The 25,852-nt window shown below is 42.0% G+C and overlaps 1 protein-coding gene across 1 annotated transcript in view; it reads right to left on the bottom strand.

The window, feature by feature from the left end:
• Positions 1-1,404: 1,404 nt before the first annotated feature.
• TDRD7 (tudor domain containing 7) overlaps positions 1,405-25,852 on the bottom strand; it is an 84,822-nt gene continuing 60,374 nt past the window's right edge. Inside the window, exons 14-17 of the mRNA XM_068234318.1 lie at positions 12,638-12,748; positions 8,992-9,473; positions 7,407-7,567; positions 1,405-1,930 (exon numbers count right to left, since the gene is read on the bottom strand). Coding sequence (XP_068090419.1) covers positions 1,710-1,930; positions 7,407-7,567; positions 8,992-9,473; positions 12,638-12,748 — 975 coding nt within the window. The 3' untranslated portion in view covers positions 1,405-1,709. The remainder of the gene's footprint in view (positions 1,931-7,406; positions 7,568-8,991; positions 9,474-12,637; positions 12,749-25,852) is intronic.

Here is a 25,852-nt window from a genome sequence, read left to right as displayed (position 1 = left end):
TTTTTCTGCTGTTATGATTTGGAGTTATATAGCTTAGGAGCACTGGCCCTTTAAAAGTTAGTGCCAAACTGTTGCATGCTGGGGGTTCTCTATCTATAATATATACCTCCTCTTTCCTTTATTTCCCTGCCTGGCTGCTTATCTGAAACCTGATCCCCTGCTCACTTGTGTTTACAAGCAAGGCTGAGGCGACTCAGCGATTAGAGGAGAAAAGAAAAAAAAAAAGTTAAGGGAAGAATGACATCACTATTTAGCCTCAGCTGTGGGCAAAATACATGGCCCCCACCAGAAACAGAATTCTCTACATTTACTATATAAAATTCACCGACATCAAAACATGGACAGTACAATACATGTGTTATGTTAGTAGATCAAGTATTTATCTACTTATGTGTTTTTGCTTTTCCTGGCATAGTATGGCTAATCCTACTGCTTTAAACAATGCCAACTGCTGGCCAGTCCTGCTGAGCCTGTTTCTAATACTCTTATCCATAGACCCTGAACAAGCATGCAGATCAGTGTTTCTGACTAAAGTGTCACTAGATTGGCCACATGCTTGTTTCAGGTGTGCGATTCAGACACTACTACAGCAAAAGAAATCAGCAGGACTGCAAGGCAACTGGCATTGTTTAATAGGCAATAAATATGGCAGCCTGCATATCACTCTCAGTTCAGGTGTACTTAAATATTATGTCAGAGCTTAATACCGCTTTCAATAAAAATGTGTTTTCCTACTGTTTATAAACCATAGTTATATTTGCTTATGCACACAAGTATTATTAATTTAGATATTACAAGTTCTCAAAGTACAGTTTATTTGCTCTGAAAGCTGCTATTGCATTTTATTCATAGCTACAGTATATATGTTGTAATGTACCCAATGAATTTTTCTGAGCTGTGTCTGATCTGGACAAGTTAGAAGGAGCTTCTGCTCTGCCAGGGAATGTTTATATTCCTCTCTTGCTACAATTAAGTAAACACAAGATAATGTTATCACCTATTTGGATCTCACTGCAGGGAGCTTTCTATTAAAAAAAGTAAGTCTTGTGTTTAACTATTTGAATGCTGTTCTGCTAAAAAAAACCAAAAAAAAAAAAAAAAAAAAAAAAAAACAATTGCGGTAGTATATTATATGCTGTAAATCTTTTACAGCAAAGAAGAAATGCTGGGTTTCATACCACTTTAAGAGTGCTCCATAATGACAAGTATGCTTCTCAGACATTCCTTTAGAGATTTTAATTAGCTAGAAAGGCTTATTCAGGTTGTTTGTGAAAGTTATCAATTTTCTCTCAAAACTTACTATAATAAGTAGACTGCAACAATGAAGTCCAACCTGATCCAAACATCAGTACCCCATAAGAAACCAAAGATTAATACGTGCAATAATCCAAAGACAAGATACAGTTACAGCACTATCAGCTGGTTTATTGTTAAATAAAGTGTACTCTGCAATATAACTAACTTTATACAGCTACATTATTAAACAGTGTGCAAATTTTCAAAAACAAAATCAAATCCTTTAAACAATGTAAACAAAATTATTCTGTTAAATATCTTTCACAGAAAACAAGTCTCCGTTTTCGTTTTTTTTTTTTAAACCTTTTAACGTTCAATTCAGAACAAAGAACAAGGTAATTCCTTAAAGAGAACTGGCTATGGATTTCAGGTATTGCTTCTGTTTTAAGAGTCAGTGGCCTGTAGAGAACATCCTACTCAGACTTTGAGAACTCAACAAGGTAATCGTTCATGATGTCATGGACCCATAGGTCAGTGTCTGGCAGAGAAGTGTCCACCAAGTATGCCACGACCTTCCGCTCCCATGAATTAGTGCTTTCGTGGACTGTCTGTATAAGTGCCACAAGGGGTTTGTTTTCCACATGGTTTCGGAAAACAATTGAGGCTTCCTCAGACCATCGCTCACGTTTGAGACCTGAACAAAAAGACAAATGAAATATTAAGGTTCAATTTATGATTCTTTGCAAACTAACTGCATGAAAAAACATAAATTATATTTAAAATTCCACAAGTCCTGTAAATATTAAAAATCAAATACCAGTACTGAAAAATACATATAGAAATAATTTACCAGTTCATAGGTCTTCTGTTTATCAACCTATTTCAGTATGAAATCTATAGAATTGCAATGTTTGATCCAGTGCAATGCTATGGGCCATTGTTCTGCCGCTGCTCTTGACTGGACGACGATCACAGTCCTCCTTCCAGAGCAATCGACCATTTTCAGTTGAAAATAGAAGGAATGATCAATCAAATCAGCCCGATATTGATGAGAAAAAAAAATCTTAAGTGTTTGGCCACTAGGGTTGCCTTGGTATACCGTGGTTTGATTGTGCATGGTTATTATACCATGCAGAAATACGTAGAGTGAAAGGGGTGTCTCAGCACCCTAGAAAAAAAAAGACAAGAGACAAAAAAGCGGGACCCCAATAGCGAAATGTTTTCATATATGGTATATCAACAGGTAAGGTAATTGTACTACTCAGAGGCTCCCTTTGCCGATCGGCTATTTGCAGTTGGCATGGTTATTGGCCTGAGGAAGCAGGCTTAGACACGTGAAACGCGTTGCCTGTGCTAAATAAATATTTTTTTGTCCATACAAAAATCTCGAGGTAAGCCACCTCTTTTCGATTTTATCTTGTTTTTAATCCAATTTTATTCACACTGGGGCGCCCCTTTTGCACAAATGATACCATGCACAATCTTGTTTTAAAGGTTTTTGACATATGTAATGAGGCTCTCTGTCCTCATGCCCACCACTGCTCCCATTCTCTTCTCTGTCCCCCTCCGTTATGATAAAGAGTCCCCCTCCAATCTACTTCCTGGTTGCGGGAGGGTCACTGAAGACTGCAGAGGCACTGCTGGGGCTCTCTGATGTGCTTGTGGCAGCGACGTGCATATGACTTGGTTAATAAAGATTTGATCTCCCCCTGATCAAAGGACGCACGTCGCTGGGCAGCACCTGCACAGTCTTCAGCGACCGTCCCTTGATCAGGAAGCAACCTTGGGGGGGGGGACAAAACTCCACAGTGGCAGGCAACGTCACTTCTGGAAGGTCAGGTAGCTCTTCTCGGTGTTTGCAGTGTTCCCCTCCGGGTGTCGGGAGACCCGCTGTGCCCTGAAGGTGAGAGCAGGGAGACAGGTGGAACCTGCAATGTCATACTATGTACCCCCTTCCCCCCACACCTGCATCCCCCTAGTTTTCTACTCCCTACACTTCTATTCCCTCATCTCTCCCCCTCCCCACACACCTGTATTTACTGACACCCCATATAGCTCCCCTCTACCCCCCCCACCTGCAGCCACCTTTCCCTCATATCTTCCCTACCCCCATATATCTTTCCTCCACCTGTACCTACTGACCACCCCCACCCAACATCTCCCCTCCTCCCCCCCTACTTGTGGCCACCGCCCCCCCCAAATCTCCCCTACTCTGTACCCCCCCCCCACCTGTATCCACTCATATCTCCCCCACCACCACCTGTACCTACTGCCCCCCCCCCCCTATATATCTTCCTGCCCACATGTGGCTACTGCCCCCTCACATGCCTATATCCCCTTATATATCCCCCTACAGCCACCTGTAGCTACTGACCCCCCCCATAGATCTTCCACCCCCTCCTGTGGTCACTCCCTCACCTCTCCTCACCTGTGGCCACTCCCCCCTCTATCCCCTCCACAACTTCCCCAACCACCTGTACCTACTAACCCCCATATATCTCCCCACCCACCTGTGGCCACTGCCCCCCCCCCCATCTGTATCCCTTCATATATCTTTCTCCCCACCACCTGTACATATTGCCCCCCATATATCTCACTGCCCCCCCCCATATATCCCTTCACCTGTATCCCCTCAAAACTCACCGCCCACCACCTATGCCTACTGACTAGGGTTGCCACCTGTGGTATATCGCGGTTTAATTTAGCAGAGCGCTGCAGACTTCAGTGACCCTCCTGTGACGGGGTGGGGTGGGGGGGGGGGGGGCGGCGAAGATTCGTTACCATAATGGAGAGGGACAGAGGAGAATGAGGATGGAGAGCCTCGTTACACATGCCTGCTCCCCCAATTGCAATTTGTACATTTTTACCAGAAATAAGGTACCCCCCAGCCCTCCTCGTGTGTGTGTGTGTGTGTGTGTGTGTGTGTGTGTGTGTGTGTGTGTGTGTGTGCCAATACCCGAACTGGCCAGCTACTGCGGCCAGTTTGCAAAAAAAAAAAAAAAAAAAAAAACTTCATTTCTGACTTTGGCCAGCATGCAACCTGGCAAGGCTCTAGAGCTGGCTAGCCAAGTCACAAAAATCACCCCCCCAAATATTTTCTGCATTGGCCAGCTGGTTGCAGTAGCTAGACGGCCAGATCCCAAAGTGGACAGATTTTGATTTTTGGCCGTAACATATACACACTTTAAACTTTATTTAATAAAGAGTTTGTTAGGGACCAGAGGATCGTTCCAGGTATGCCTGGGCATAGGGCAGCTGCAGGGGGCTGGGAGAAGCCCTAGGCAAGTGAATCTTTTTTTTAAAGCAATCTTCAGGTCCACTTTAATTATATTATATTTTTGCTCTTTGAGAGCTCAAAAAAAGTAACATAGATAAGGTGAAATCAGAGGAAAACAAGAAAAAAAAAGGCTTTGTGAATCATGCCCAATGTATTCATTAATACTTTTTTTTATGTTTGGGGGTCATAACTGTATATATGTAGCCTTCATGGAATGCACCCTTCTTTTTTTGTGTTAGTTTTTGCACACAACTTATCAGTTTTTTCCCCAATGGCATTTGCAATGCATCTCAATACTACTTGCTCCCACTACAACTTACGAGTGCCTGTTTTTGACACAGACACGTCAGAATTTTCTGTCAAGTTTTCTGCACAGGATCATTTACTGTAAACAGCCTGTGGAGCAGACACAAATACATCTAAACATGGGCACTGCTAGGCTATAAATATAGTACGTACAAATCCTAAACATCTTCCCCAGCTGCTTATTTGTGCAAACGTGTTTGGATCAGTCTATGATGCAATAAAGCAACATCTGTTCTTTTTATTCCCGTAGTGGCAAGATTTTGGTAAATTTACCAGAAAACAGGCTCTGGACCTCAATGCAAGAGAAGCAATCTTTGGATCTGCAGATGCTGAAAATGACATACACAGTACACCAATTAAAAATGTAGGATCTGCAGTTGCCAAGAACATGATTGCCCCAACTGTAAAGGCTCAAGATCCTCTGTGTTTCAAGATCGGATCGAACAAATGGATGAGCTGTGTGAGGGACAGGGAGAAACTATAGAGGGAGTAAGTAATAATTGTATAAAAACTGCCTGGCGTCTATTGGTCAATAAGGACTAAACGTTACTACAAAGTGTGATGAATATGAGAGGATGTATGGTCATGAGAGCAGTGGAGTGGAGAAAGAGAGAGAATGAATGGGGTGGATAAGTTACATAAACGACGTGAGTGTGAATGAAGTCATATGAGAGTGTTGATTATGGACCTATTACTTTCTTCTACACAAGGTTTTATTCTTTTTTTCACTTTTTTGGTTTCTTTCTCTCGTCTATTTTAGGCTTATTCACAAATAGGTAGAAACACTGATTTTGAAGTATATCAGCAAAGTTCCTTATGGACTATGATGCAAACAAAGCCCAAATGCCACAGGAGTGAAGTATATCTCTTAGGCTGGGCAAAACTTGTGAAGTTCCAGAAAAAAGGAAAAAAAAAATGTTTATGTCAAGTTTTCTGCACAGAATCATTTACTGTAAACAGCCTGTGGATCACACACAAAAACATCTAAAAAAATGGGCACTGCTATGCTCTAAATATAGTATGTACAATACTATATATTCCCCCACTGCTTATTTGTGCAAACGTGTTTGGATCAGTCTATGGTGCAATAAATGTTGCTTTATTGCACCATAGACTGATTAAAACAAAGTTGATGGTTGTAGACCTCCAATATGTGGAATAAAAACAAAGTATAGATATAACCCTGGATGACACCGACCTGCTTCCAGATAAGCATTTCTAGGTCCTGTTCATATGGCAATCTATTCTTTTGAAATAAAGTATGTTGGCTTACAAAGGAGTCACTTCTGCTAGAATGATGATCGAAGGCTTTCTGCCTCTTCCTGAAACTTGACAACTTACCATGTCCCGTGCTGCCTCCCACAAAGCTGTCCCTGTATAAACAGGCTGCAACAAAGTTATGCTGGGAAAAGATTGACTAAATCAACCTTTTCTATAATCTTACTGAATCCATCTAGTCTGTGTACTCTATAATACGTAGCAATGTTAAAACACACCTAAAAATCAACTGAGAATAAGAGCCTAAGGTGGTGGCTGTCGTAGATCCATAATATGTTACACCTCAGTCGATAGGCACCCTAGTGAGGGTATCCGTGTGCTACGCTGATATGGCGCTGTAGTCCAGCAGCTCCCAAAGCGTAAGTAGAAGACACTTTTTAAATTCTGCTGTGGTAACGGCTGCTGATTTGCGTATCTGTTCCCCATCAGGTCCTCTCATTATGCTTTGCCCTGTGATTGGACATTCATGTTTTTTTGTATTGTGATGTTATCTGATTGGTCCATGTGACCTTATTGAAACTGTATATAAATGCCATTGTGGTTGTTATCTCTGAGTTAGCCTATACAGCTTGAGGAAGGAGTCTGCCTCCGAAACAGCGCCTGTCGCTGTCCCTGGGCTTTATCTTTATGCAATAAAGAGCTTAAATACATCTATGTGGTGCTGCTGATTTCTACTTACGTAGATCCATAATAAACATTATTGCTTCCAGCCAATACAGGGCTGCCAATCTACAAGTGTGTCTTGTTGTGTGTAACAAGATGGTACTGCAATGGAAGCAGGAAACACAAGAATGTGCCACAACCAACCACCCTGTAATGCCAGCTGGGAAAGAAGACAGGTATGGGGCTTATTTTCTATTGCGGAATTTCCTATTCAGAATGGCTATGTAACAATACAAAGATTATTTCTTCAACCAGAAGAAAAGAGAATTCCGCTACACCAATGGCTGGGTGAAAAAAGGTTCTCTATTTATTTGTAACATCAGTGGATACAAAAAGTATTAAAACAGCTCACGCGTATCGGAGCTCATGGCTCCTTAATCATAGCTAACACATTGTTGTAGTGCACCAGTTTAAATAGTCCAGTGCCATTCCGCCCCAAGGAGGGAGGGAGGTGTGGCCGAGGGCCTTAAAGTAACACACAGAAATATAACACCACATTAAAATGGCAAGAGCCAGAATATGAAATGTGATAAAATATTACAAACACAGTAACAAACATGACAATACTATGTGAAATAGTCCAGATGCTCTAAGCGACATAGCAAGAAATACATATATAGAACAACGATTATTTCTTATATCATACCTGCAAGCTGACTCGTTACCGCCTGAAATGGTAGCTGTCTGAACTTGTCCAGCAGAGGTTGAACTTGCCGAGTGTTGACCAACTCATGTTTGCCATAGTCCAGCTCATACACAGAAACCAAGCCATTTGTGAGGATTCCTTTCAAGAGAACCCTGTACCACCTACATTTAAGAGTGAAGACATCATTACACAAAGATACAGGCAACCTTTGCTGTCTTTTCAATCAGAATTTGAAGAACACTTACAAAATTCAATAAAGCTTGGCAACCAGCTAAAGATTGTTCACCTCACATCTAAAAAAAAATTAGGTTGCTGTAACCATTAAATTATTCTTTGTATTTGTTTGAATTCTGATAAACATGTGAAATAGTTTGAAGAGTTGTGTAAAACTTAGCAGTAATGAGGTAAAGGGAGAATGAAAATAAGACAGGGGACTACCAATACAGATTCTATGATGCATCATTATGAAAGCAAACAAAGATTAAGAAAGTTAAAAATGGTCTACACTCGTCAAAATTTTGTTCCAAGCATGTGGCAAAATGGGCCATGGAGGGATTGCAGTGTGCAGGGAGTGGCAACACATACGTTATGGTAATTGTTAAGCATGCATTGCTATAGCAATGCCCATGTTACCACAGTAACACGCGTGGCTCTAAGGGTTAATGGCTGGTGACCCCCCCCCACCCCCTTTCCCCATGTGCGAGTAGCGGCAAAAAGTTAACATTTGCGCAGGTTCAGTACGGACACTCATGTCTGAAGATAAGTGTGGGCCCGATCAGATTACTGACAAGCCCTTGTCGGTAATCTTTGGGGGAGTCTGCACTCAGCAACGGGGACCAGAGAACTGTGTGGGAAGCCTGCATAGGATGCAGAGGCTTTCCTCTTTTTTGGCATTTAATTTGACCTGAGCTTTAATTTTGGTACACTTTAAAACACTGAAGTGTAGTGGAAAAGAGGTGTAAGTAAGGGCCGGTTCACACTTGTTAAAAACGCATCTGTGACAGTTTTTTGCCTGGACCAAAACTGGAGCCACGGATACCAATGTTAAAAATAGCAGCGTCTTCACCCAATTAAAAACGGATCCGTGGGCGATCCAGCTTGAAAAACTGAACAGACTGTCCAGATTTGTCGGGACTTCACAGACCTGTAGGGGGTGGTATTGCAGGGAGTCACGCGGCAAGCAGAGGAAGGAAGGTTTTGGAAAGAATGACTTCTCCTTTTGCTCATTATTGCTATAGCGGACACAGCTGGAGGGGAAGCGGGGGACCCATGTGAGGGAGGGGGCCAACCCCCCTTCCCCCCCCCCCCCCCCTGCTACCCCCAAAAGCTCACCCCCCTCAGCCAGGGCTGGAGATACGTTTCCACGGACTGGAAACTTATGCTGCAAAAATGTCTTTTTTTGCAGAAGGGACTTTTTTTTTTTAATAGAAAAACTGATCTGTTTGAAACAGGATCCGATCTGCAACCTGACAAGTGTAGACCGACCTAATCCTTAGAAACTCCTCTTTGGCTTTATATGTGAAAATTGATTTCCATTGTTAATGCCAGATAAAAGTACTATAGCTCTCTTATCTGAGATACTCACTTGTTGTCCACCTTTGCTGCATAGATTTTGTTTTTCTCCACATCCACAGATTTCTCTTCAGTACTGCTGTAGTGCAGTAGCATTTCTTCCATAACTACCTCCAACTTATGTAACTCTTGCCAAGGCTGGAAGACAAAATGGCCAGGATGGCAGGCCACAGACACAAACACATCAATATGTTCACCAGTCTTTGGCAGAGGTAGGAGTGGTGGCATGAGGTCAGAAGGGCCCATGTTGCTCTGCTCAGTGACTGGCTTCTTTGCAACTGGAGCCTGTTCTTTTCGTGGAATGACTGCATGTGTGCTAGCATCAGCTTTGCCTTTTAAAGCTCCAGTGGCAGAGATATCTGGCAAGTTCTTTTGTTGCTTAGACAGCTCCACATCTGTAATCTGGCGGTTGATGCTATGTTCAGGACTGGCAGAATTCTTTGATGTGAAGAGTTCAACATACACCATGCTTTTTGCTTCATCTATTTTCACTACCTGTGTGGAATAGTATGAAAAAAAAAAAAATCATTCACACATCAGTTTGTGCACAAAAAGATCAAAGAGATTGTTCACTTCCAAAATCTGTAGAGACCATATGCTGGGAATACACAATGCATTTTTCGGTCGATTTTTCGTCTGTTCGATTTGTTTTTCTGCTCGAGTCTTATCTTATTGATTACCATTCACTTCTATGAGAAATCGATCAGAAAAAATAAAAACTATCAAAAAGAAGATCGGACATGTCGGAAATCAATCGAACCATCCATCTTCCGGTAAAAATGTATGGTGTATTCCCAGCAATACACTTCAGCCACGTAATGCTAGGTACACATGAATCAATTTCCTGCCCAATTGGTGGGAATCGGACCATTATTTAAGACATGTCTGATAGGTTTCTGATTGATCAAGGGATCGATTTTGCAAATTATCGGAAAAGCAGTTTGGACATGTACACACGATACCGCTTCCTGTCCCATCAATCTGAGGGGAAATTCAGTTGTGTGTATCCAACATAAAGCATAACTGCCTGTTCATTTCAGAGGAATGTACCCAGCAGCCTTTAACACGCATGGTCAAGCTGCATAATCTGTAAAATGGAAAGTGGGCATGGAGGAGCATGAGTCCTCCTACTGAGAGTGAATGGAAAGCAAGAAAGAACCCGCCAACTGCTAATCCATGCGATAGCTGGGTGCAGAGAGCAGGGGTGCAGGCAAACAGGTGCCTGAAATGGCTGAGAACTGTACCTTCTGTAGACATAAGCCTAGTGTTCATACAGACACTTATTGATATCATGTGCAAAACTGGTATACACCACCAGTTTAAACACTTGACACCTGAGACATTTTTCCCCTTGTGGACCAGAGCAATTTTCACCTGTCAGCGCTCCTCCCTTTCTTTTTCCAATAACTTAATCACTACTAATCACAGCGTAATGATCTATATCTTGTTTTTCTTGCCACCAATTAGGCTTTCTTTGGGAGTTACAGTATGCCAAGAATTATTTTATCCTAAATGCATTTTAACATAATTAATAAGAAAAAAAAAATTATAAAATGCATTATTTTTCAGTTTTTGACCGTTATAGTGTTAAAATAAAAAACATTCTACTGTGGATAAAAGCCACACATTTTATGTGCCCTTTTGTCCCGGTTATTGCAGCGTTCAAAAAATTTCCCTAGTACAATGTATGGCGCCAATATTTCATTTGGAAATAAAGGTGCATTTTTTCAGTTTTGCGTCCATCACTAATTACAAGCCCATAAATTAAAAATTAATAGTAATATACTGCCTTGACATAAATTTCAGTCCCTAAGGTAACTACTTATATATTTTTTTTTTTTTATGTAATTTTTTCCCCCCCTTATATATATAAAAAAAAAAAAAAAAGTTTGGGTATTATGGGAGGGTGTGGGAGGGAAATAGTTAATTATATCAGTCAGTGTGGGGATTTTTATTAAATTAAAAGCAATTTTTGTGCAATATACTTTTTGACCACAAGATGTCCTCAGTCGTCATTTCCGGTTCACGTACGTAAGCACGTGAATCGGAAGTAATCCGTGGCTGTGTAACACAGGAAGATACAATGAATGCCGGCGTCTCGTAGACGCTGGTATTCATTGAATCGGGGACTTAGATTTATGAATGGGACCTGCGGTCCCATTCATTAACTTCCCCTCTATGCGGCGGTAACGGTGGTGCGCGCGAACGGCGGCTGCATGCCGCTGCAGACTTGTTTTCAAGGCCCTGGTGCATCCTATCTTTTTTCCAGGGCCCTGAATATACTGCACGGCATGCAGCAAGTAGTTAACAGGTATATTTTTTGAGCTATAGACTGGGTTCATACTGACATTAAAAACGTTTTGCTTATCGTACATATCGGATCGACAGACGGGAATAGATCCTATGCAAGGCAATAGGAGATGTCCACCTCTGTCTGTCTGAAACAGATCCATTCATTCATTTCTGAGGAGTATAACTGAAGGCTCTGTGTTACATGATAACTCCGAGGCACTGAAAAAGTGAAGGCTGGCAGATTTAATACTTATTCACTGAACAGACGAGCGATACAAACTGAAACTGGAAAGTCCCGTCAACTCTATGGTATTTTGGATGCCATTTCAAGTTTCCATTTTTTACAAGACTATGGCCCATATCAAATTAACTTTTTCTGCTGATTTTTCTCCTAGTTAATATTTTTAAACTTGTCAATAAAATGTTTAAAGCTAATGGGAACCCGATTTTTATATGTCAGATACTCACCTAAGGAGAGGGAAGTCTCGGTCCTAATGAGCCTTCCCTTTCCTCTCCCGGTGCCCGGTCCCGCGCAGGATCCCCCGTAGCAGTATTCGACCATTTCGGTCAAATACTGCCACTTCCGCCGCCGAAGGGAGGTTTCGGAAGCACTCGGGCTCCCGAAGACGGGCCGCTGCATACTGAGCATGCGCGAGTGCCCTTTATGACGCACTCGCGTGTGCAGTATGGAGCCGCCGGCCTTCGGGAAGTCGCTGGACTTGCTCGCTCAGCGCTTGTATTCTCTGCTGAGGGGGTGCGGCTGGCTGGCACTGTGTAGTAAGTCATGTGGGTGGTCATGTGGAGCCGCCCACATGACGTATAATAGAGCGCACGGAGAGAGGGCGGACACGAGCGGGGCTGTAATCCTGTGCAGCTCCGGCTATGAGAGCTGCACAGCAGATAATTTTTAAAGCGGCAATTCTCATAAGGCGACCCTGGGGAGGGTCGGGACCCATAATGAAGACTGGATTAGGCTCATAAAGCATCTGATAATGACAGGGAAGGTGCTGTTCGTCTGCCCTGAGGTCTGCTTTTGCAATGAGGTAATTAACTTTTTATGAATTTCGCCTCGTAAGTCCTTTAAATATAATCTATAAAAAGATTTTTATTGCAGTCACTGTCCTGTAATAGTAGATCACTTCTGAACACTTTCCACGACTGAAGGTCAGAAAATAATCACTGGCCTTCCACTGTTCACCCTGAAATGTCTTGACAGTTAGAAATGTTCACCAACTTTTGCCCTTTGTAATGAAAGTATAATTCAGACCTGCCGTTTTAGTTTCAATGAGGGAAAAGATTCAGCAGAGTGGAGGTGAAAAACCATACAAAAATCTAATCAATCCTCCATACCTTGAAAGAAAGCTTACCTTGATGGTGCACTCTGAACAGTTTAAAACGGTGTTCCTGAGCCACAACACTGCATCTGGTGTCCACATGCCAATTTTTAGTGAAAGATCTGAAAGGCAGCATCTGATCGCCTACAAGGTTAGACACACTCAGATATAAAAATAGTTGTGATAACAGCATAAAAAACAAAACAAATGTTTTACAAATCATTAGAAGTCAGAAGAACTGCATAAAACTGCACAATGCATACAGGTTTTAAAACTATTTGGTGAGGAGAAATTATCAATTTAAAAAGGGCAAAAATATAAAATATGTGAAAACATACACATAAGAACATTTTTTCCAGAGTAAAATGAGCCATAAATTACTTTTCTTCTATGTTGCTGTCACTTACAGTAGGTAGAAATCTGACAGAAGCGACAGGTTTTGGACTAGTTCATCTCTTCATGGGGGATTATCAGGGATTTATTTTCAAAAGCACTTAGTGAATGGCAGTTGCTCTGTCCAGCTGCCAAAAAACTGTGTAGCGAGCAGAGAAGCTGGCCAGCATCATAGTTTAAATCCTTTCTAGGGAATATCTTTATAAAAGAATAAAAGCCTTGCTGAGAATCCCCTATAACGAGATGGACTAGTCCAAAACCTGTCACTTCTGTCAGATTTTTACTACCTACTGTAAGTGACAACATAGCATAAAAGTAATTTATGGCTCATTTTACTCTGGAAAAAACATACTTCGTATAGGCTTATGTTACATATTATAAATTTTACAATTTTTCGCCATAGTGCCCCTTTAATGGTAAGGGAAATTACTGTTTTCCATATGGTCTCAGTAGTCTCTACAGAGGGGTTTTGGATGTTTCAATAACAGTCAGTAGCTTTACTTCGAATATGCACATAAGAAACATTAACCCGTAAACAATTAACTTTTCCTTTTAAGAGATCATTTTTTTCATCTTCGCTTTAACCACCAAGAGCCATTTTCACATGTCAGCACTCCTCCCATTAATTTGGCCATAACTTTATCACGGCTTATCACACCTAAATGATGCTTTTGCCATAAATTAGGCTTTTGTGGGCTATACTTGTTTTCAGTAATTACTTTATTCTCTATTTTTTTACCCCTATAAAATGCATACTCTATTTCTACAGTTCCATGCCATATAGTTTAATAATAAGTAACGCTGCTATAAATAAAACCCACACATTTGCCAATTGGTCCCGGCTAGCTCAACATTTAAATTCTGTTCCTAGCACAATGTATGGAGACATTAAATTTGGAAATAAAGGTGTTTTTTTTTTATACCCAGACAATAATTACAAGCCTTTTTTGGTAAAATAACAGTAATATTCCCTCAAGATATATGTATTGAAAAAAGCTGAGTCGCTAAGGCAACTATTTCAGTATTTTTTTTTTTTAAACTGTTAGTTTTTATGTTTAACAAGTTTTTGTTTGGTTACGGGGCGTGGTGGCATTAGAACGGATCAATTGTATTTATTTTTAATTCAATTGTATTTTGGCAGGATTTTTACTTTTGACCAGGAACTTTTTTTTTTTATTTCACTTATTTTACTTTTGTTATTATAAATGAGCAAGGCACCAGATTGGGGTCATAACCATTCATTTTAGACACTTCGATTGGCTTGGGGAACACGTTTCCCTTCACCTATGGCTGCCATTTAAATCTGGTCAAGAATGTTTTCTTGCTTGCTGGTGGCTTAAAAGGCTTTTTATTGACAAGGTGTGAAAAATACAATCTCGAAGAAAAAGTTAATTGCATATGAGCCATTGAATCTCTGCAATGACAAATACTCGTCAGTATTCCTCACCCAAATTTGTCTGGAAAGACACCCAGTGTTTAGAAGTCATTAGTGGTTGTTAATCAAGGGCCTGGAGAACCCCTAGTCTCATACATTTGTACAAGAGCTGTTGCTCAGCAGGGATTGGGATCGATTCCTCGGGCTACAGTTCAGGACCTGTAGGACGGCAGAGTAGCTTCACATGGATGGGTGAGTGGGGAAGACAATGCGATCGGTGGCAGATTATGGTGCCCATATATCTACTGATGTACAGGCAGATCAACTTAAGACCACTCTCTCTCTGATCGAATCTGATTGGATAGAGATCTGTTGGCTGCCCACACAGCACAGGAAGATTCCCGGTTTGACTTATGAAATCTCTCCACAAAAAAAAAAAAACACAACTTATGATGTACCCAGTGATGTAGAATTTAACCTGCTCCAACTGCAGTAACTCCTGGTCTCATCTGCCGTTTCTCCCCTGAGCACCGCCATCAAACATGCTTGGGTGAAGCAGCGAACGAGAGAGTCACTGCAGCAGGTTCAGGTGAGATTTACAATGCACAGGCACCAGGGGGCACAGCATTCAGGAGTCCACAGTCTTTGTCAATCCTTGCAATATCTAAACGTGTTCCCCCCCCCCCCCCCCCCCGAATTCACCCTTTCGGCCTAAGATTTTCCAGCATGCTCGATTGATACATTTGACTGATCATCCGATTCATTAACTTTATTTAATCATATAAAAATTGAGGCTGCAATAAGCTTGCCAGATCGACTATTCAACAGATTTCAAAATCAATTGAATCGATCTGGCAAGCTTACTACGACACCAATTTTCATATGATTCAATAAAGTTATTGAATCGGATGGTTGATCAGGCCACAATAACGCAAGATGTATGGCCAGCTTTAGGTGTTGCTAAAATTCCAGTTTAATTTAGCTTGTGTAGGTAGCTTAACAGGGAGAAGGATTCAATACTGGCTGGAAGAGGATTGACTGGTCACAGAGGACAAAAACACAAATGTGCAGCATCAGGGTGAAAGCCACTGGTATCAATGGTGACAAGGCAATCCACAAGTGCATTTAAAGGCAACTGAGCACCTGTAATTTTTTTTTTAATGAACCCGCCATAATGGAGTGAGCCTTTGGGGGGGGGGGGGGGGGCCGGGCCTCACTACTTAGTTAGGGGGTAAAATCATCTTCATTTGACTGGCGCATCTGCCAATTTTTTTTAGTTCCCGGCAGTGCCTCTTGCGTGCACTGCAATGCATGCCAGGAGATGTAATCTGTGGCTTTAAAGAAAATCTGTAATGATAAAAACTCCCCTAGGGGGTACTCACCTCGGGTTGGGGAAGCCTCCGGATCCTATTGAGGCTTCCCCTGTACTCATCGGTCCCACAGAGAGAATCCTCCCGGAGCGCCGGCGACAAGTCGCTTGTGCAGTAGAGCGTACCCGACGGAGATCGTCGATTTCCGCCTATCTCCGTCAGAAGAGCCGCAACAGCGCTCCCGCTGGAGCCTGGAAAGGTAAATATTAAAACAGGCTGTCGGGCCGCTGTTCGGAGGGCAGCAGCGATACCCCCGTGGGACAGACGACGACGGGGAAGCCTTATTAGGATCCGGAGGCTTTCCCCTCCCGAGGAGAGTACCCCCCAGAGGAAGTTTTTGGTTTTACAGTGTCAATCTTTAAGTACAGAGATGTGCTTGCATCCAAGGAACAACAATCTTCAGCAGACTGAATCAACAATGTTCAAATCTGCCAAGGAATGTATCAGTGTATGGCCTGGAACCCACTACAAAACGCTATCGCTAATCGCAATCGCTAGAGTTTTGTATGAGCCAATGAAAAGTAGAAAGAAGTATCCGGGCACCAACAGCAGCAGTTGTGCTAATACACCTTTAATACATCCCCAAACCGCTTGACATACAGGTAAAGCCTAACAGCCGTTTCACAGGAAAAACCTGCTTCGTCAGAGGCAACCAAGTTTTGTATGAGCGGTTTGCAAGCGATTTCATGAGCTTTTCCAGTAGCGATTTTCAAAAGTGTATTCAATTTTCCAGCTGTTGTGTAGCGATTAGCGTTTTTAATTCCGATTGGTCCTTTCAATTAATTTTGTTACAGTGTGCAGTAACTTTGAAACGCTAGCAAAATCGCTCTGTGCAGGTTTTGATGAGTGATTATGCCAGCGTTTATATACTTTACATTGCAGAAGCGCTAAAAGTGCTGCATGTCCTGCATTTTGCGTTTTGGTAATCGCAATTGCTCCAGTGGAATTTAGCCCATCCATTATCAGCTGAGCGTTTAGGGAAAATCGCTAGCGGTTTGAATCACTCCCTAAACGTTCAGAAAAAAAAACAAAAAAACAAAAAACCCTAGTGGGTTTGAGCCCTATGAGCAACTTAAAGTAAAAGGTTGTTAGGGGGAAAAATATTGATACTTCCCTGGGAAGAGGGAAGCCTCTGGGTCTAGAGGCTCCCCCGGTCCAACTGCATCCCGCTGGTCAGGCTCAGTGGAAAAAGCCAAGTCCATTCGGCTCTGTGCTAGTGTGCAAGCTGCCTGTGCAGTGTGAGCAAGCTAGATGATGTGCTTGCAGAGGTCTCAGCACTGGAATGGCGAGGAGGATCCAGAGGCTTTCATCTCCTGAGGCAAGTACCCAAATTGAGGTGTTTTTTTTCCCCTTCAGGGTTATGTTCAGGAAGATCTTTGGCTCAGCTTTCAAACATCAGTGAGAGGATGTGAAGGTTAATCTATATTTAGATTTGATTACCTGAGGAGGTATTGAGATAACATTCCGTAGAAATTGAGATGGTATTTCCACCAATTCTGACACTTTAACAGAAGCAATGGTTCCAGAATCCAAGAACTGAACATCGATCGTGCGACTACTGTGGACGCTTGTTATCTGCAAAGTGAGAACATCATTCAGAACTCTGTACATAGAGCAGACACCAACAAACTGTTACAAATTCAGAGATCATGACAGGATATTCATTCACAGAGAATGCAAGTAATCTGGCCTGAGCTGTCGTTAAGTGGAGACTGCAAAGTGAAGGACTGCTTCATTATTTAGTATTTTCTACAGAAGGGACTGTATATAGCAAGAAATACACAGCAGGCACACAGGGAGGGGGAAGAGACATCAAGCTTATGTATATATACACACACACAGCCAAATACAGACAGATGCAGCCTCTCTCCCTCTCCTTTCCTGGCTGCCATACAAAGCACCTGCAGGATAGCTGTAATCCTGCTGGCAAGGGAGACAGCAGGAGGGGCAGAGCTACATGCTGCCTGTGTGTGCTCCTCCCCATCTACTGCATGTAAGAAAAACTATAGAGGAGATTACTTAAAGAAAACTAGAGACCACCAACTGAAGAATCGATACTTACCCAGGGCTTCCTCCCACCCCATAAACATGTGCGAGTCCCTTGCCGTCCTCCCACGGTCTGCACTTTAGCCGCAATCGGCCCCGGTAATTTTCTCAGTGACGTCAGTCCGGGTCTACTGCGCATGCGCAAAAAACCCAGACTGGACGCAACTGAGGAAGTTACCGGGACTGATCGCAGCTGAACGGCACTTAGCCGTGCTTATGGGGCGGGAGGAAGTTAAGTATCGATTCTTCTTAGTTGGTGGTCTCTGGTACACTTTAAGGACTGGAGTGATGAGAAAACACTAACTGTGAAAATATATCCCTAGAAGTTAATAAGGCAAGCTCCTTAGTGAATTAACACTTAAAATACAGATCAATGTGTGGTGAAAAGTTTTTACCTGCCTTATCACCAGCATGATCTTAGTGAATTGTGGTCAATGTATTCAAACTAGTGCTCGTTTTTGAAAATGTTACACAAGTAAAGGTCACGAGTTGGTATCTTTTTTTCTGTAACAGGTAAGTGTATCCGCTTTCATCCAGTCTAGACTGACATAGGCTTATTTTAAGAACTGAAAACTAGATGCGCATGAATAAAAAACTCACCTCCACACGTGCCCATTTTCCTTTGCTGCGGTACAAGCACATTTTTCCACAAAACGGGAGAGACACAAATAAATCTGAAGTGACCGTCTGTAAGATGAAAACAATGTTTTAATAGCTTTTATGGATATTCATTAGATTGAAGTACACCACTACATCCTAGACATCTAGGGGTCAATGTATAATACATAATGCCCAGAACTTAGAGCAGACCAAGCAGTTTGTGATTAAATACATTAAAAAGTTTACAGGGCATAAATACCTGGGCTTTCCCGATGATAAATCCTACACATACATCAATCATGAGTAAAATGCAATTTACTGTGCAACAAAACACTGAAAATCTTTTCAAAAGGTCTTTATTTTGTAAAATAATATAAGTTTCCCTCTCGCTAGTCGTCTGGTTTGAAACCATGGATGCCAAAGCAAACTGACTGACAAAAACAACATGCATGTGTACCTTAGACATAAAGTGGCTTTCAATTTTCTGCAAGGTTTCATTTAGTTTGGTCAGGCCCTGTGATGGAAGCTTACAAAACAGGGTACCGTCAGAACAAACGTTGGTCACAATCACATTTGTGTACAAAGAATTCACCTAAAAAGGGAAAAAAAAAAACAAAAAAAAAAAAACATTATTGCTTGGCCATAGAGGTTTCAAAAAAATCTATCCCGTGAGAACAGGACTGTATTAATCATAGTTTCAGGAAAACTGAAGTAAGCTGCAAAGACATGGTTAATGACACACCCTTTCTGATGTGCTAACTGCATAAATGGGCACATAAGAAATGCCATATTTGTGAAGTGTGCATTGCTGTTCCTTCTGTAGTTAGGGTCCCTATTAGTCAGTAAAAGTCACTTGATATTCATAAATTATATGACCTGTATGGTCATGAGAGGGCTGGAAGATCTCTGGGTCCAAGGCCATAAACTGGTGGCTTTATGTTGATCTGTGACCTTAGAATATTTTTTATTGCTTTATGCTGGGAATACACGGTTCGTTTCTGCTGTGCGTTTTTGCTCTCGTTCTTTTGCCCAGGGCTGTGGAGTTGGTACAAAAATTTTCCAACTCCAACTCAGTTTATGAAACCACGACTCCGACTCCAACTCCGGGTCTCCAAAGCCCTGCTTTTGCCGCTCGATTTAGCTCTCGATTCTTATCTTCCTCTCGTTTTTCTTATCTTTTTCCATTCACTTCTATCAGAAATTGAGCGGCAAAACAATCGAAAGTGAGATCGGACATGTCGGAAATTATCTATCGAACCATCTAATCAGCTACAAAACGAACTGTGTATTCCCAGCATAACACCTTTTTCAAGCATATACCTAGAAGGACAGTAAATCTACCAGTGAGGTACCTGCAAATGCACAGTACATCAAACAGCTGTTATTTTTTTCTCATGGTAGAGCAGCATGCATCATAAAGTTCCCCACCAAGTGCCTCAGCACTGGCACTCTGCACAGTTTTCTCAGTCAAATGTGTCACAAATCTATTCTAGATGTTTACATTTCCTTGCAAAAAAAATTAACTAATTGTAGGGGCTATTTCTGTCTCCGTTTTTTTGATACCTCCTATAGAAGTACATATTCTTTCCCCTCAAGCACATACCATAATTGCTTAATCCAAATGAGACCAGGGGATTTTGGAGGCAAAAAAATAAAAAAAGTGACAAGGACCAACCATTTTTTCCCCATTGCTCTATGGTATAATTCTGATAATCATGTGCTCTGACTAAGTAGCGTGTAGTGTTCAATGGAGAGGGGAGGAGTACTGCACAATGAGAGGCTTCCAGTCAGACAGGTAAGAAAAAGTGCTCATTCACTGGTGCTTGTTTCGAGATCCTGCATGCTGGACTGCTAACCCTAGTGGATACATGTAAGAGTGATCTGCAGGTACTCTGCAGAAGAAGGAGGGGATTCTTCCTCCATTACATATTCTTCATGCACAATCTGAAGCAGGTTTGCGGGTGATATACCACACCTCTGTTTTCAATGTGCACAACATTCTCAGTGGATTCACAATAGCTCTGCAGAGAGTGCATATGAAGAGTATAGTATACTAATAACTTAATTTGTAGGCACCAACCCCAAATTTAACATATCAAATTAATTGATTTCATACAAAATTTGCATAAACCTGCATCAACCCAGAATTATTTGCATCTCACTGACCATCCCTACTAGTGACAACTACATATCAAGCCTTATTCTTACAGCAGAGGTGCTGATGTACGAAATACAGGTAGTCCCCGGTTAATGAACAAGTTAGGGACTGTAGGTTCGTTCTTAACCTGAATCGGTTTTTAAGTCGGAACATTGTGTCATCTCAGTCCCCTGTACCTCCTCTGTGGTCCTTTAAAATCTATTTTCTCAAAAACTACAAGTCCAATTTGAAAAAAAAAAAAAAAAAAAAAAAGTTTTGACTTGTTCCCATGGAAACACAGAATCCACGGCGTTCGTATCGACGGGTCGTTTGTAAGTCGGGGACTACCTGTATTCTTGTGTACACATCCAGATATCCCGTCACAATCAGATATGTACATTATGTACATCGGTGACTGCTTTATTGCAGCACCACAGGAAACTTTTTTTATTGGATTATAGTATTTCATCTTTGTGGACTAAGCACTGCTATTACTCTATATACAGTGGCAATAAAAAAAGTACTATGTGAACCCTTTGGAATACCGTATATACTTGCAACGAAGCCGAATTTTTGCCCCCCAAAAAGGGGGTCAAAATTGGGGGGGGGGGGGGGCGGGTCGGCTTGCTTGCGAGTCACCTGTGGTCAGCGCACCCGCCCCGCGGCCGCCGCTATCACCTGAGCTGGCGCCGCATCTTCTATTATTCCCCTCTCCGCTCGTATAGTAATTCACTCACAGCAGCGCGCCCCACGGGGCTGCTGTGATGACGAGGCAGGAAGCCATAGAGAGAGCGGTTCCCATAGCTACAGGAAGCCGCTCTCTATGGCTTCCTGCCTCGTCATCACAGCAGCTCCATGGGGCGCGCTGCTGTGAGTGAATTACTTTATGAGCGGAGAGGGGAATAATAGAAGATGCGGCGCCAGCTCAGGTAATAGCGGCGACCGCGGGGCAGGGGAAAGGAGGGGGCACTACCTATACTGGGCACTGTACTAGCTATACTGGGCACTACCTACCTATACTGGGCGCTATACTGGGCACTACCTACCTATACTCGACACTATACTAGCTATACTGGAGCACTACCTACCCATACTGGGCACTATACTAGGGCACACTGGGGCACTATACTAGCTATACTGGGGCACTTTACTAGCTATACTGGGGCACTTTACTAGCTATACTGGGGCACTTTACTAGCTATACTGGGGCACTTTACTAGCTATACTGGGGCACTTTACTAGCTATACTGGGGCACTTTACTAGCTATACTGGGGCACTTTACTAGCTATACTGGGGCACTTTACTAGCTATACTGGGGCACTTTACTAGCTATACTGGGGCACTTTACTAGCTATACTGGGGCACTTTACTAGCTATACTGGGGCTATACTGGGGCACTTTACTAGCTATACTGGGGCACTTTACTAGCTATACTGGGGCACTTTACTAGCTATACTGGGGCACTTTACTAGCTATACTGGGGCACTTTACTAGCTATACTGGGGCACTTTGCTAGCTATACTGGGGCACTTTGCTAGCTATACTGGGGCACTTTGCTAGCTATACTGGGGCACTTTGCTAGCTATACTGGGGCACTTTGCTAGCTATACTGGGGCACTTTGCTAGCTATACTGGGGCACTTTGCTAGCTATACTGGGGCACTTTGCTAGCTATACTGGGGCACTTTGCTAGCTATACTGGGGCACTTTGCTAGCTATACTGGGGCACTATACTAGCTATACTGGGGCACTATACTAGCTATACTGGGGCACTATACTAGCTATACTGGGGCACTATACTAGCTATACTGGGGCACTATACTAGCTATACTGGGGCACTTTACTAGCTATACTGGGGCACTTTACTAGCTATACTGGGGCACTTTACTAGCTATACTGGGGCACTTTACTAGCTATACCGGGGCACTTTACTAGGTATACTGGGGAACTACCTACCCATACTGGGCACTATACTAGCTATACTGGGCACTATACTAGCTATACTGGGCACTATACTAGCTATACTGGGCACTTTACTAGCTATACTAGGGCACTACCTACCCATACTGGGCACTATACTAGCTATACTGGGACACTGGGGGCGGGGGGGATCACGCGGCCAGCATTTCCTACCCCCGGCTTATATGAGGGTCAAATCATTTTTTCCTGTTTTTTTTTCAGGTAAAAGTTGGGGGGTCGGCTTATATGCGGGTCGGCTTGCTTGCGAGTATATACGGTAATAAGGATTTCTGCACAAATTGGTCATAAAATGTGATTGGATCTTCATCTAAGTCTCAACAAGAGACCATCACAGTCTTCTTAAACTAATACCCCACAATAATTAAATGTTTCCATGTTTTTATTGAATGCACCATGTAAGACTAGGAGCACACTTAGCAGAAACGCCAGCGTTGCAGAAAACGCAGCGTTTTTGCCTGCAATGGTATTCAATGGGCGCATATAAAAGAAAAACACATGCGTGTTGTATGCATTTTCTAAATTGCGTTTAAAACGTTTGTTTTGTTGCATGCTTTTCTAAAAACGCACATAATGAAAGTCAACGCAATGTAATGCGTTTTGTATGCCCGATTTTTTTTTTTTTTTTTTTTTTTTTTTTTTAATGGTTTTCTGATGTTTTTCCTCTTCCAGTTGTCTTCCTAGTGATTTGCATAAAACGCTATAGAAAAAATGCATAGGAAAAGCATATGCGTTTTGTATATGCGAACTGTAAACGCACGCAAAACTCTAAAAAAAAAAAAAAAGCATATGTGGGGGAAAAAAACCGCAAACTCAACAAAAAATGCACATGACAGACAACGCGACCTTTCACGCACAGCCATGTGTGCACCCAGCCTCACAGTGCAGGTGGAAAAAGTATGTGAACACCTAGACTAATGACATCTCCAAGAGCTAATTGGAGTGAGGTGTTAGCCAGCTGGAGTCCAATCAATGAGATTAGATTGGAGGTGTTGGTTACAGCTGCCCTATAAAAACACACCAGTTTTGTGTTTGCTTTTCCCAAGAAGTATTGCCTGATGTGAGTGTTGCCTCCCACAAAAGAGCTGTCAGAACACCTACGATTAATTGTTGACTTGCAGAAAGCTGGAAAGAGTTACAGAAGATAGGTGTTGCAACAGGACAATGGCTCAAAGCATAGAAGTAAAAAAACTGAAAGGCTTAAACAGAAGAAAATATACCTTCTGGAGTGGCCCAGTCAGAATCCAGACCTCAACTTGATTGAGATGCTGTGGCATGACCTCAAGAAAGCGATTTACACCAGACATCTCAAGAATATTACTGAACTAAAACTGTTCTGTAAAGAGGTTTGCAAAATAATCTGCAACTACAGAAAACATTTGAAGTTATTGCTGCCAAAGGAGGTTCAACCAGTTATTAAATCCAAGGGTTCACATATCTTTTCCATCTGCACTGTGAATGTTTTCATGGTGTGTTCAATAAAAATATGGAAACATTATTTGTGTGGAATTCGTTTAAGCAGACTGTGATTGTCTATTGTGACTGATCAGATCACATTTTTTGACCAATTTGTGCAGAAATCCATATAATTCCAAAGCTTTCACAAACTTTTTATTGCTACTGTACACGTTAATTTATGATGGCTTTTCTGAGAAATAGAACATTATCATATTTTCTCTTTTAATCAGTTTACATCTATTAGGAGTCAGAGCCTCTTTTTCCAACTCCGATTCCTTGACTCCAACTCTACAGCCCTGCTTTCTATGCTATGACATCTAAAATACAAATCAAAACAAAATTACAAAAATAGCTTTAGCAGCTAGGATATATCAATTTTAAAGTTGAGCTAAAAAACAACAACTTTGCAATGTAACATGAATAAGATTATAAGGTTCACATGAACAAATTCAAATTCGGTCAAAACTCGACATCCTCTTACCTTCAACTGAACAGTCAGGGAAACGTCAACCAACTCCCTCAGACACATAGCATTAATATTTATATCATCATCTCCCGTTGTATCGTACAAGACGACAAGAGGTTTTTCTGTTTTTTGCAGAATTTCTACAGCAAGAATTTTTCCACAAGCTCTTGAGTCAACAGCCTTAACGAGAACAGGGTCATCGTAGAAAGCTTCCAAACCTACAAAATGGAGACAGCTTTATTATGTATACACTGTACATAATGAAAACAGAAACTTAGAGAGTGTTATATAACACTCAAATAGCAAAAGAACTGTCTTTAGCTAAGGGCTGATGAAGCATGTGTAAAGTGCAGTTAGGACCCTGTCGCCCGGCAAAGATCATTATAACTACATGTCTTCTGGATCTCTGCCACTGATCTGGTACCAATCCCTGCCGGGCGACAGTGCACTAATAACGCTGTACAGGCGCATCATCAGCCTCTCCACATGATGCATTTATTGCTTTGCAGAAGGACGATAAGCGCGTGCTTCCACTGGGTGGCAACAACAATGCCATCATGTGATGCTTAATCATCAGTGAAGATCACACATGCCAGATCTTTAGTGAGTGATCATCGTGCGGCTGCTGTACACACCCCAGACTGATGCCCGATTCCAGGCCATTGCAGTTGTTTTCGTTCGCCACAGCTGAGTACAGACCAGCGTGGGCATGGACCTTTAGGGCGGATTCACATGGGCTTCTGAACAAGGTGCCCCCTTCCCCCCCCCCCCCCCCCCCCATCTAAATGCTTTTTGAAGTGTGCAGAAAAGCAATTGTTAGCTTTCAGTGCCGCTTCCTGGCGATCGTTGTGTTTCACCCCCGCAGCACAGGAATACGACGCCTAACTACCCTTTTTCTTACAGAGTTGCCTTGGACAATGGGAAAAATGGGGATCAAAATGTTTGTGTAAATGAAGTGCAAGCATTGTGATTATTAATCTTAATTTAGAAATTTCAATTTAATTTATTTTACATGATTTTGCCGTTGCAACTTTTACTACACTCAAAATGTATACTAGTCCCTTGCTTGATACATCTTGGTAAGTTGCAGGCATCATTTCATGAAAATTAATGAAACCGCTTTTTGCACATAAACCTTGCAACAGTTGAACACCAGGGAGGTTAAAAAGGCATAAAGTCAGCATAACAACCAGACATTTTCAATAGCCGTCAGAAATTACTGTGTTCAGTTTTAGTAGGTTTCCACTTAAAGACTCAAAAAAAATAAAATAAAAAAAAAAATCAACTACCCATGCCATCAAAAAATAAATGAGAATACCTGCTAGTCTGCATTTTGTGAGTTGGATTGGGAGGTAGTAAAATGGTTTGTGGAGCTTGCTGATTTTGGTACTGTCAACCACTTCACTAAATCCATGGTCAATGCAAA

Source organism: Hyperolius riggenbachi, chromosome 1 (assembly GCF_040937935.1).
Source record: "Hyperolius riggenbachi isolate aHypRig1 chromosome 1, aHypRig1.pri, whole genome shotgun sequence".
NCBI lineage: Eukaryota > Metazoa > Chordata > Amphibia > Anura > Hyperoliidae > Hyperolius > Hyperolius riggenbachi.
This window is presented reverse-complemented; position numbering and strand designations above follow the sequence as displayed.